At 43.2% G+C, this 13,455-nt stretch overlaps 1 protein-coding gene across 1 annotated transcript in view; it reads left to right on the top strand.

The window, feature by feature from the left end:
- Positions 1-8,460: 8,460 nt before the first annotated feature.
- LOC309393737 (vomeronasal type-2 receptor 26-like) overlaps positions 8,461-13,455 on the top strand; it is a gene marked incomplete at both ends in the record, with an annotated part of 29,102 nt that continues 24,107 nt past the window's right edge. The window contains 2 exons of the mRNA XM_081956232.1: positions 8,461-8,687; positions 9,129-9,417. Coding sequence (XP_081812358.1) covers positions 8,461-8,687; positions 9,129-9,417 — 516 coding nt within the window. The remainder of the gene's footprint in view (positions 8,688-9,128; positions 9,418-13,455) is intronic.

The following is a 13,455-nucleotide window of genomic DNA, read 5'->3' as shown; positions in this document are numbered from 1 at the left end:
CTGTATATAAAAATATAGTTAACAGGAAATCCAACAATAAAGTTAAATTTCAAAACTTCAAAACTGTTATCTGCTATTGTATTCAACTCACAGAAAATTTACAGGGGCTTCTTATCTACTACAGACCACCACAATCATGACTTCTGATCCATTCAGAATCTGTCCAGGGTTAAACATCTTTGTTTGATTCTTAATAATAATACCTTTCCTTAAAATTGTAATTAGGATCTTTCCCAACAACTGCTTTCCATTCCCCAAAGTCAAAGGACCTCCTGTAAATGGAAACACGATGACTCTTAAGACTTGTTTTCCAGTTAAATATGAGAAGTTCATTCCCCAATCTCCCTCAATCTTCTTGAAAGAGCCATTTTATCAGCCCTCCGTTCTGTCCACTTTGAGTCTTCAGGGTCCATGGCCTCTCCAGCCATCTCCAAGCAGCCTCCCTTCAAACCAGACTCCTCCTTCAGGGATGCCAGCAGCAAGTTAAGTTCCAGTCCATCCATCCAATCCATCCTATTCAACAATTGTTGCTTGCTTCTGATTTTTGCCTTTAAGTTGATTTAAAACCATTGTTATTTTATCAAACTTTTAAAATGAAGTTTAAAATAAAGCTTGTAACTTGAAAGACTTTATATTCTTTAAATCACATCAAATTAGCTTACTCTAAGATCCTATTAATGACCATGTTAATGACAACATAGAAAAATTGATGACCAATGGTAAATTGTTATCTATCATCTTCAGGTTTCATAGGAAAGATTTTAAAAGGTTAAAAATTATTTGAGTATCAATTTGAAGACAGTTTTTATCCACTTAGTTATCATACCACCCATCCCTCAAGTTTATAATCCTATCACACAATTGTATGTGGGTCCTATATTGAAATCCAGTTCTATCACCAGAGTTCCCATCATCAATTTAGGAAGTGTAATGATATGTGAGAGTGATCCTGGCTAACTTTTCAGGCTGAGAAAAGTGTTGGTGGGAGATTTATTCTTTCAGATTTTCCAAATTTTGTTAATGTCGCATTACAATCAAGTAGAATTAACACATCTGGAGGTATTTTCCATCAGAATAACCAGGGAGAAGATTAGCTTGACAACTTTCTTCTTGATCAACCCATGCTTTCTGGGAATCAACCTGTTGTTTTCAAAGAGTTTATGGATCATCTTTTTTTTTCTCTGTTCATTTTATTTGTCCTCTGCTCTAGAATGTTCTCCTATAATTGACCAACTGCATCAATTATATTTTCTCTATATTTTGTCAGTATATGATTGGCAAATTTTTCTCAAACTTTTTCATTCACTTATAAAGATAATGGCAGTATTTATATCGTATTTAACCATATTTGGAGATTAGATAATTGTAGAAGAAAGATTCAATGTGGGATAAGAAACAGTTTCCTGCTTTTCAAATTCCTGGATGTTCCCATTCTAGTTTCATCCCTTTCTGGAGAAGAATGAATTTTGGAATATTTCTCAGAGAAAACTGTACTTGGACCAAAATGGAGAGATAACAGCAGATCTGTTCATTTTGGGCTTCTTGGTTCTCCCTAAGGAGGGTGCCAGGTTTGAGACTCTGGCGTATTTTAAAAGACAGAGACTTTCTATCAAACAAGGTGCTCTTTCACAGCTGAAGTTGCTCAATAAGGTGAGATAAATTTTGGTGTCTTTTCTCTGTTTCCCAAAGCCTGAGGTCCCATTTCAAGGAGGCAAAGCCTATAGTCTCCAGGGTGGTTGGCCTTCCATGCCAGTTGGTGTCATCTAATGGAAGTCCTTTAACAGACGGGACCTAAGTGGAGGGGCTTTGCCATGTTTTATGGAAACCTTTCAAGATCTTATTGGTCAGAGGTTTGTTTCTTCATCACAATTTTATTCTATATCAAAAAATCTAATGGAGTAAATGTTTCCTAAATCTTTTACAGTAAACTTTATTCTTAATTTTAATATGAATATATCATCATATGTAAATCTTTTTTTCAATTACATCCCTCCAGACTTTATAAAGTCCTTTATTATAATGTTAAATGCCAAAAGGAAAAGGAAGAAACTAAATGAAGAATCTGCCAGTTGTTCTACCTCCTGCATCTGTTCAGAAGTAGTCAGAGATTTCATATTTACCTCAGTGAAGACCTGAGGCTACTTGTCTCCATCCATTTCTCCCTCCATTTTCCATGGATGGAGAGTCCTAATATCTTTTCTTTGGCATTCCTTGTTTTTCTGCTCAGTCCCTGCCTCAGTCCAAATGTGTGGAAAATTGTCATCCTGGATTTGTCAAGAGGGCTCGAGAAGGAGAGCCAGTTTGCTGCTACGACTGCATTCCTTGTCCAGAGGGGACCTTCTCCACTCAGGAAGGTGGGTCACACTTAGGAAAATGGGAGGCTTTATGGAACTGGATCCACCCAGATGATTTCCATGAAAGTGCAAGTTAAAAGACACATTGAAGTTCACCAGGTGTTTTTTTTTACTCTTAACCTATACAATTTCGTATCTAAAAAGAAATAAATCAAAAAGACTTTGAAGGAGGGGCTGGGAAGAGATGGGAGGAAGTGATGGCAGATTGGTCAAGCTTTACTAACAGCATAGGAAATATCTCTCCTGATTTTTAGTTTGGATATGTGCTGCTAAGTTCACCTTTCTAGGAAGATCTGAGTTCTTTGAAACTTGATGAATTGTTTTAGGTCCACCTTCTGAAAGACCTTGCAATTCACTGTATATTGGATCCTCCCCTTGAGGATCACTGAGAAGGTGTCACTGGTCCATAATGGGGTGCTGTGGATAGTTATGGGGGCAACGTATTGCACAAATATTCTGCCACTCATGTAGATCAAACATCAATCAATCAATCAGAGTAGAGCTGGAAAGGACCTTGGAGGTCTTCTAGTGCTACTCCCTGCTCAAGTAGGAAACCCGATACCATTCCAGACAAGTGACTGTCCAGTCTCTTCTTAAAGACATCCAATGTTGAAGCACCCACTACTTCTGGAGGCCAGCTGTTCCACTGGTTATTTGTTGTCACTATTAAGAAATTTCTCCTGAATTCCATATAGCTTCCTGATGTTACAAGATACTATAGGTATCCTCTAAGTCCAGTATATTAATTGCCATGTGGCAGGACTCTAATTATTTGTATAAAAAGATTATATGATTCATTATTAACCTGTAATAATGTAGCTTCCTATGAATTAAATTACACATTACACCAGAAATAATTAGCACCCTAGGACTTTCCTCAACTTCACATACCTAGCTATTTTTTAAAAAATTACATCCTTCTTATGCCATTTTTAATGAAAAATAAAAGGAACGAAATATTAAAGAAAATTTATTTTTGGTTTCTCAGATGCAGAAAAATGCACCAAGTGTCCAGATGATAAATATCCAAATGAGGCCAAAGTCCAATGTATCCCCAAAGTTATAGCCTTTCTGTCTTATAAAGAACATCTGGGCATCATCCTGGTCTCTTTTGCCCTACTCTTCTTCCTAACTACAGGCCTTGTTTTAATCATCTTCATTAAATACAGAGAAACTCCCCTTGTCAAAGCCAACAACCGGGACCTCTCCTACATCCTCCTGGTCTCCCTCCTGCTTTGCTTTTTGTCTTCTTCTCTCTTCATTGGTCAACCAAGGAAAGCCACCTGCCTTCTACGACAAACGGTTTTCAGCATCATCTTCTCAGTTGCCATTTCTTCTCTCTTGGCCAAAACCATCACGGTGGTGCTGGCTTTCCTGGCCACAAAACCAGGAAACCGGGTGAAGAGATGGTTGGGGAAGAGCTTGGCCAACTCCATCATCCTTTCTTCTTCTGCAGTCCAAATTATCATCTGCTCCATCTGGCTGGGAGTTTCTCCCCCCTTCCCTGACTCTGACCTCCACTCCCAGCTTGGAGAGATCATCCTGCAATGCAACGAAGGGGCTGTTGTCATGTTCTACATTACCCTCAGCTACATGGGCTTCCTGGCTGCCATCTGCTTCACGGTGGCTTTCCTGGCCAGGAATCTGCCTGGGGCCTTCAACGAAGCCAAGCTGATCACCTTCAGCATGCTGGTCTTCTGCAGTGTCTGGGTGACTTTTGTGCCCACCTACCTGAGCACCAAAGGGAAATACATGGTGGCTGTTCAGGTCTTCTCCATCCTGGCCTCCAGTGCTGGTCTGCTGGGCTGCATCTTCATCCCCAAGTGCTACATTATCCTTCTGAGGCCAGACCTGAATACAAAGCCAGAATAAATGTAAAAACATGAGACATAACACCATAATATTGAAATAATTGTAAAATTTCCTTTTCTTTGAAAGAAGACATTAATTATTTCCACTTAAATAGTATGCAGGAGTCAAAGAAAATCATATCAACATGTTTGGAAATGGGAAATGGTTGAATGAATGTAATTCTTGTAACTCCCTTCCCTTTCAGCTCAATAAATCTTGAAAGTCATTCAGAGGCATCTTCCTTCCCCACTGACTTCGCTTGTCACAAGGTCAGAAAAGGGGATCACATTACCCAGGGACTCTGCAACCATCATAAGTACATGCCAGTTGCCAAGCATCAAGACTTTTGATCATGTGACCATGGGGATGCTGCAATGGTCATAAGAGAAAAAAAATGGTTATGAATCAATTTTCTCAGTGCCATTATAACTTCCAGTGGTCAATAGAGAAACAGTTGTAAGTTAAAGACTCCTTTTACCATTGCTAGGAGTTGGTCCTGGATGATTTGGGCCCAGGGCTGCTTTGGGGCCTAAACTCCTGAGCTGCCTCTGACCTCCCACCTGGGGATGGCTGTCTGGAGCCCCCCAGCACCATAAGCCCAGGGGACTCCACCACCCACCCAGCCCCAGAGCCCCGGAGGTCAGGCAGGGAGTCTGGTGCAAGAACAGCAGCCCTCACTGACCCCTCCTGGTGCCCAACTGAAGAAACAGCCTCTCTCATCTGGCCATCTGTGGGACAAGGGCCCTGCATGCCCCCCAAGCATCCCCCCTCCCCTCCCCTCTCCTCTCCTGGAGTCTCAGCTGGTGCCAAACCCAGAAACCATCCGTGCAGAGCTCCGTGAGAAGAATCGCTCACTCCAGTCCCAGCCAAGTCTCAGTGATGCAGCCAGAGCAGCCGTTTCCTCCACCATGAAGTCCTGGAGGAAGGGAGCTTTATTGCAGACTGGTCTGGCATTCATCAATGGTCCAGGGACTTCAGAACCTGCCACCCAGGACTTGAGTTTGAGTCCGAGAGTCTTGACGGTGCCACAGGAACAAGATCTCTGCGACTCAGTCTCTGTAAGAGGCCCGTTTCTCAACTCTCTCCGTATTTTCCTCTCTCCCCATCACTATTGGGATCTTCTGACCTGCTCAGACTCCTTTGGAGCCCTCCCCCCCTTCCCAGTTCATGGCTATGCATGTCCCGGTCTGTGGCTCTCAATTCCATCACTCAGTCGGGGGGGGGGGGGGGGGGAAGAAGCCCTGCAGTTTTTCCACGTTATCCTCAGCACCAGAAGGAGCTTCCACACACACCCATCTCTCCCACCCCAGAACGGGTCTCTCCCAGTGGCCAACGCACACACACACACACTGTCTCTGTCTCTGACCCAGTGAGAGTTGTGTATTCTGGGGGATGGTGCAGAGCTCTGGGGCCATGAGATGTGCCTGAATTGAACCTGGTGTTCAGCTTGATCCCCGCAGGAAGAAATGGGCCCTCCTTGAGGTTGGAGTCTGCTGGTATCCAGAAAATCTTTTCCTCCATTAAAAGGAAATTTAAAAAGTAATACATTGTTTAGCACATTGTGTGAATCGATTCCAGGATTGGCATTCAGGCAATAGAGCTGGGATAATGGGAGAGAGACAGAAATGAACCTTTGTGGATGGAGGGAGTCAGAGATTTCCCACAATGTCTGGACAAAGCTTGATAGAGACTTGCAGAGATCTGTCCATGTGTCTTCAGAGGATCCACTGGGGACTTTGAGGCTCTTTCTCCTGCTTGGAGCCTCACATATGTTTTTGGATGCTGGTTTCCAGAATTCCCAGTTAGGCCAGGCCTCAGGATACTGGGGATGCTGACCACAGCAGAAAGGCTGGGTGTTTATGAAGCCAAATGGCTTCAGCTCTCTCTCCTGCCAAGCGTTGGGAGAAATGATGGACGCTGCTTGCTTTAAAGAGTCTTTTTCCAAGTCCTATTTATGGATGTCTGTCCTGCCTGAACAGCCACCAGCAGCCTTCCCATGTGCACCTTCCAAATGCATGGACTCCAGCTCCCATAATCCTCAGCCACAGCTATTCAGTCAGCAGAGACAATTAGCAGATGCCAAAGATGGAGCTTTAGAGAAGGTTGTTCTTAGCCTCAGTGGTTACAACCAGATAGAAAGAGCGAAGGAGATGGTCCTGGAAAGGTACGATGTCATTCCTGGCCCAGTGAGGTTCTTAGCATCTGGAATCTGGGAAGGTTTTGTGATTCTGCCCAAGTCTGAAGGGTCAGGAAGGGTCACAGAGCATCCCATGCTTTGCTCAATGTTGGCTTCTCAGAACTAACCAGGATGGCTTTCAAACCAACATCAGGATCTTAGAGTTATATGTCACTCCAATTAATTGTGGCATGTTTCACTTCTGATGGCCCTAACAAATCATGGTTTCCGCATTATGCAAGCCGGCCAATGACTGGTGGTCTCTTCAGTTGTGTTTGTTGTTTTCCAAAATGGAGGTAACATGTGAGGGTTTTTTTGGCCTACATCAGTGTTTATCAAACTTTAAGATGAATGGACTTCAATCCCCAGAATTCCCCACCCAACAATGCATGGACTTCATCTCCCAGGATTCACTGGCCTCTATGCTGGCCAGGAGATTCTGGGAATTAAAGTCCAATCATCTTCAAGTTCCAAATTTGAAAATTACTGGTCGACATTCTTCCCTTCTGTCAGGAATTAAAGCCCTGAACCAAAATTTAGCTAATTCGCAATTGCTTAATAAACTGGAGACGGTTTTGTGGATGAATCCTAGTTTGTTTGGCTAATCCCTGGTTAGGTTCCTCCTTTTTAGGCTGTTGTTTTATATCTCTGGGTTGATTAGCAGCCTCAGCAACAAGCCAGGAACATGCGGAGAAACTGCAGATACACCTCACGTTTCCAAAATAGTCGTTTGAGGCCGACATTGATAATTCTTTTGTTTTAATCGCAATATGTATCTCAAGAGTCAGTCTTTATAAAGCTGAATTCTTTTTGCTACAGAGTTTGATCTTTTAATCTGTTTTTAGTTTATGCTTTCTCTTCTTGTTCTCTCAAAGACTTTAATTTTTCTTTCATTTTTAAATATATCTTTTAAATGTTCCTTCATTTTCTCTCTCTCTTCTCTCCTTCTGATTCTGGGCTTCATCTGAGCAGGATTTCCTAAAAGGTGTGTGTGTGTGTTTGTGTGTCAAATACAGGGCAAAATTCAGAGCTTTGGAGGGGATGAGAAAGAAGCAAAACCTCCCAGAATTGCAGAGGGAGGGGGGCTTAAGCCCCCTCCCCAGGAAAGGCTACAATGAAGAGGGTCTCTTCAGCTGGGGGGCCTGGGGGATCTGAAGGGGTCACAGGGGACCCCCATCTTCCTCAGAGTCATGGAGGGTCAACTCCTGGGTGAGGCCTTTTTCTCCAGGACAAATCCTGCTCCCCCTTGGAAGACCCAGCCCTGCATGGCTTCTCCCCCACAAGAGCCTCTCCTGGAGAGACAGGGAGCCCAAGCGAGGCTGGAGAAACCCCAGGGGCTGCATCCCCCCAACATTCAACCCTGGGACCCATAAACCAGGTTAGTGTCTTCCCAGGAATGCCCCAGATCCCCTCCTCCTTCCTGGCCATCCTGGGCCCTTTGTGCCATGCCCTTGAGCATTAGCTTTCAAAATAAAGTACAAAAAAATTCTTCCAACTCAGCAGGCAGCTACTTCAGATCTGTGACATACTCTGGTATTAACTGGCCTCTGGGATTTTTCTCTTTAATCACAATGCCAACAAATGTCACATTTCTTTTTATCTTCAGTCACAGGTGCCCTGTATTCCCTCTGGGGCCAGTTTCAAGCCTGGAGACCCCAAACCTCCCAATTCTAGATGATCGATTTAATTCAATCTCTGCCCCTGTTATTACGAATCACATGGTGATTATTTCCTTTCCATTTCCCTCCAGAAAATTGCCAAACAGCCTTTGAGTCCAAGAATGAGTTGAATTATCCAGGGATCCCTCCTGAGAGGGAGAATTATGATAAAAGTTTCAGCTCTGCTCTTTGGCCGAATCCTCCAGGGGAGACTTTGGGCAGAGAAATATGGAGTTTAGGGACAGGCAGGGTCTGTGCTCTTGAATGTCCGTCTCTCTCTTTTCCAGGTGAAGCTGAGTGCTTCTCTGTGTTTCAATCAGGAAAGCAACTGGATCATATTCCACCTTGTGAGAGTCCTTTGAATTCTTCTAATTCTTCTTTTGGAAACAGGAAAGGGATTGATTGATTTGCCCCATGAATTATGGACCTCCTGCTTCTGCTTCTGATGCTGCTTTTGTCCCATCAAGTCTCTGGGAAGCTGAGAATGAAATGCCCACAGAGTTTGGAGCACCAGGATGGAAAACGACCACAGAGCTTTTACAGCCCAGGAGACCATCTCATCGGTATAGTCATCAGTGGAGTGGAAAGAGTGAATATAAAGTTGCTTTTCAATGTGGCTCCTTCTCTTCAGTTTGTTTTCCGTGATTTGTAAGTTATTCAGGGTGATGGAATTGCACTCCATTCATTCTAACACTCCCCTTCTTTTCTTTTCTTTTGATTTTTCATTTATTCCTATATTGGGGGATATGTCTAATTTCCTGAATGATTTTGATTTCCATGGCTTCTCTCTTTTGTCTGATTTTGTGAAAGAGATTCAAAAAGGGGTCTGAAAAAAAGCTGAAAGGGCTGCAGATTATTTTCCTCTCTCACTTCAATCTTTAATTTATCACTTGAATAATAATTTTTATTTAAAGTAGTGGTTGAACCAGTTGTAGTTGCCAACCTCAGCCAAATTCCATATTTGTATAACTGATCATTGGTTTTGGATCAATGTTGGCTTACAGCTCAGTAGGCTTCTGGAGGATTATATATATTCTTTTAAAGTATTTGTTGTTGCTGTTGATTATAATAACTTTTTTTTTACAATAGGGGTGCTGGTAATTTTTTAAACGGCCTACAGTATATTTTCACCATTCAAATGGCTAACAAGAATTCCCAGCTCCTGCACAATCTCACACTGGGCTACAACATCCATGTCAACTATTGGAGCACTTTCCGTACTTCAGATGCCTTGCTGGACATTCTCTCCACTGGAGAAGCCAATGTCCCCAACTACGGCTGTGGAAGGAAGGAGAACCTTCTGGCTCTTCTTGATGGAGCTCACAGGGAGATCTCCATCCAGCTGTCAACATTAGGAGGCACCTACAAAGTCCCACAGGTTTGTGTGTGTTTTTCTCCATCTTGTAAAGGGTGTGGTGAGGGGTGGTGGGTGAGCAATAGATGCAATCATGTCTTCTGCATGGAATTCAAGAGCTGCATTTCTCCATATTAGCAAAAATGTGAATATTTTATCCCTTTATGTTCATGTTGAGATTAATCATAAAAGGCCTGAAGGGCAAGTAATACATTCCCTGGTTAAGACATTCTACCAACTATGATCAAAATATATCCCTGATTGTTGGAGCCTCTATTGGCATCTTCATTTCCACATATAAATAATGCCTTTCCTATCCAGTCACATTGAAGTTGGCAATAGTAGCATTTTATCAATCTAAAATGTGGAATAAAAAGGACTCTAGCAATTATAGGCCAAATGGAATAGCAGATATTGTGGCTATAATTTCTGCCATGATCCTCTTAGTTAAACTTGAGAAAAATGCATTCCTTGCAGAAGAACCAGAAGGTTTTAGGTAGAGTTAAATGTGTCAAGTTACGGAGGATTTAATAGCTACCAGCTGATGTAAAGTTGTAAGCTGTAATCAGTAAGCTAATGCAATGTGGCTGATGCAATGAGGCTGATTCATTGCAGCTGTGGTATCTCCTCTTTAAGACTCTGGTGGGGTCCACACAAGTCATTTACTGTTTTAAGAGGAGTCTATATATACGTGGTCATTAGAGGGTGTTTCTCTCTCTCAGCCTGTATTCAGTTCTCTCCTTGTGTCTGTAGTGAATGGAAAGGGAATTTATCTCCTGCTTGTATATGTCTGTATATAGTTTGTAGATAAACCACTGTTAATTGTCTTAAGGCCCTGTGTGCTGTGTTATTGTTCCTGGGTTTATCACATACTACTAGTCACACTGCCAAAACTCTAACAAATGCTATATAGATTTTATAAGAAATAATGCATAGATTATTATCTAATATTAGCAACAAATTTGTCTTGAAATATCTAATCTATGTTAGTGAGGAAAAACAAGGTTTGCATGCTTTCCAGATGTTAGTGCAGCATTTGACTCAATAAACAGAGAAATAAGGAGACAATGGATTGCCCTCAAAATGGAGCTCAGACTGTTGCCCTGATCCAAGCCCTTCTTTGAGAGAGAGGTTTGGGCTCAATGGAGCCATGAGAAGAAGGATCTATGCTTACCAAGGGGGAGGGGAAAGATGAATATTTGAACCCTTGTTATTCAGTATAGATAGGAATGACTTACCAGAACTTATGAAGGATCCAAAAACAGATCATAAATAAATGTTATTTCATTTCTTGACAAAAATTATTAAATTAGCGGACAAGAGAAATGCAGTGCATGTAGTATACTTGGATTTAAAAAGGCTTTGACAAAGTAAACCACCATCTACTTCTTGGTAAGCTAAAAATATGTGGGATAGACAGCATCAGCGCCAGATGGACTCAGCCTGTGGTCCTCAACTGAACTACATCTACATGGAGGGAAACAAGCAGTGGGGAATCCCAATGTTCCATTTTGGGCCCGGTACTCTTCAACATCTTCATGAAGGGTTTGGATGAGGGATAGATGGGGAAGTCATAACATTTACAGATGACACTAAACTGGCAGGAATAGCCAACATCCTAGAAGATGGGCTCAAGATCCAGATGGATCTAGATAGACTTGAACCCTGGGCCTATCTAACAAAATGAAATTCAGTGTAGAGAAAAGTAAAGTCTTACACTTAGGCTAGAAAAACCAAATGTACAGGTACAGATTAGGTGAAACCTGGTTCAATAGCAGGAACTGTGAGAGGGATCTTGGAATCTTAGAGGAAAATCTCTCAAATGTGAGCCAACAATGTGTTGCAGCAGCCAAAAAAAGCCATTGCAATCCTAGGCTGCATCAACAGAAGGAGAGAATCCAAATCACATGAAGTTTTGGTGTCGCTTTATAATGTCATGGAAAAACCACCCTTGGAATAGTGCATGGATGGAGAACCTTTTCAGCACCAAGTGCTCTTGTCAGGGACACGATCTGGAAGAAGAATTGCCCAATGTGCATGCCAGTGCGTACTTGTGCACCAGGCAGCTCCTCTTCCGGTTTCTGGCACGCACCCACATGACGATCAGCTGGCTGGTGGAAACCGGAAGACCAGCTCTTTCAGTTCCTGGCACTACTGTACACACAGAGGCCAGCTGATTGTTGCATACACATGCACACCAGAAACCCAGAAGAGCAACGGGCAAGGCTGCGCGTGGCAGGTGACATGGCTCTGCGTTCCACTTAGCCCGAGCTAAGAAGCTGAGGCAGAAGCACCATTTTCCCCTCCTGGGGCCTCTGTACATCCCGTTTTTGGCTTCCCCAGTCCCCAGAAGTACTGTGCCAGCCAAAAACTTTGGTCTTACTTTGCAGCTTCAGTCCTTGGGGCTTGCGAAGGTAAGGCCTGCGCTCAACTGGTGGGTGGGGACTGGAGGTTGGGTGGGTTGATTCTGGTGGGGCAGCCTCGTGGTCCCCCGTGGGCTTGATTAATGGCTTCAGTGGGCTATATCTGGCCTGTGGGCCGTAGTTTGAGGACCCCTGGTATAGGGTCTCTTTCTTGAGCAGAGGGTTGGACTAGAAGACCTCAAAGGTCCTTTCCAACCCTTTTATTTTGTTATAAGTTCTGTTATGGGTACATATGTTTAGCATGCTAAATACCTATTGGAACCTGCTGATTTACACTGTGATATTATCATACTTACACATTGGATTACATACCCTGTGAGGAAGACTTGGGTTCTTTTCTCATAATAATTATCTAATAATTAATAAATCAAGTTCAAAAGTTATGGTCTTTGGGAAATGACATCCTAGCCATAGATGGTCAGCCAATAGAGCAAATAAAACCTTTCCTTAACGGGGGTTGTTTTTTCTGAGACTGAATCTTGTCTCCCTCATCATCAAAGGAGCTCAGTTAGATCAAAGACATGAGTGAAAGTGGTGCTTAAATGAAAACCTCATAGCTCTCCAGCTTCCTCAGCCCCAATTATTGAAGTATCTGAGGCCAAGGTTTCCCCCCTGTTCTTACATCTATGTGATGTTTGGGGCTTCAGAGAGAAACCACCAGAAAGCAATGGCGTAGCGTGGGTTGTCAGCACCCAGGGCAAGGCAAGTAATTTACGCCCCCTAACCCGTGGATTTTAGCACTCGAGTCTCTTCCACTAGATTAGTTAAAGAAACCCTTACCCCCTAAGCACATGTATTGTTTGTTATGAAAATACTGATGTAATTAAAGTAAAATAATAATAATAATAATAATATATTTATTTCTTAGCCGCACCCTCTCCCGAAGGACTCGGGGCGGCGTACAATGAAACATACGAAATAAATATGTGAACAAAACAAACATATAACAAAGACATACACTAAAACATACACAAGGAGGAGGTCAGCTGATAAAAAACAATTAAAATACAGTATTTAAAACCCCTAAAAATTAAATATAATTAAAATACCCAGTTAAAAACCCGTCAGGAGCGATATGGTTAGATCAAAGTTGAGTCAGGCCAGCTGCTTGGAATAGGTGGGTCTTAAGCTTAATACGGAAGGAGCGGAGGTCAGAGGTATTCCTAATATCCGGAGGGAGGTCATTCCACAGGGCTGGGCCCGCCACAGAGAAGGCTCTACTCCTAGGCGCCGCCCCACGACATTGTCTAGCGGACGGCACCTGGAGGAGCCCCTCTCTGTGCGAGCGAATTGGTCGCAGGGATGTATGGGGCAGAATACGATCCCGCAAGTAACTAGGTCCTAAGCCATGGAGCGCTTTAAAGATAGTTATCAAAACCTTGAAACGCACCCGATAGACCACAGGAAGCCAGTGCAGCTCGCGCAGGAATGGTGTCACATGGGAGTACCTAGTACTCCCCATAATTACCCGCGCGGCTGCGTTCTGGACCAACTGTAGCCTCCGGGTGCATTTCAAGGGAAGCCCCATGTAGAGAGCGTTACAGTAGTCCAAGCGAGACGTCACCAGCGCATGAGTGACTGTGTGCAAAGCGTCCCGGTCCAGTAGGGGGCGCAATTGGCGCACCAGGCGAACCTGGTG

This window comes from Natrix helvetica (assembly GCF_964273705.1).
Source record: "Natrix helvetica genome assembly, chromosome: 5".
NCBI lineage: Eukaryota > Metazoa > Chordata > Lepidosauria > Squamata > Natricidae > Natrix > Natrix helvetica.
This window is presented reverse-complemented; position numbering and strand designations above follow the sequence as displayed.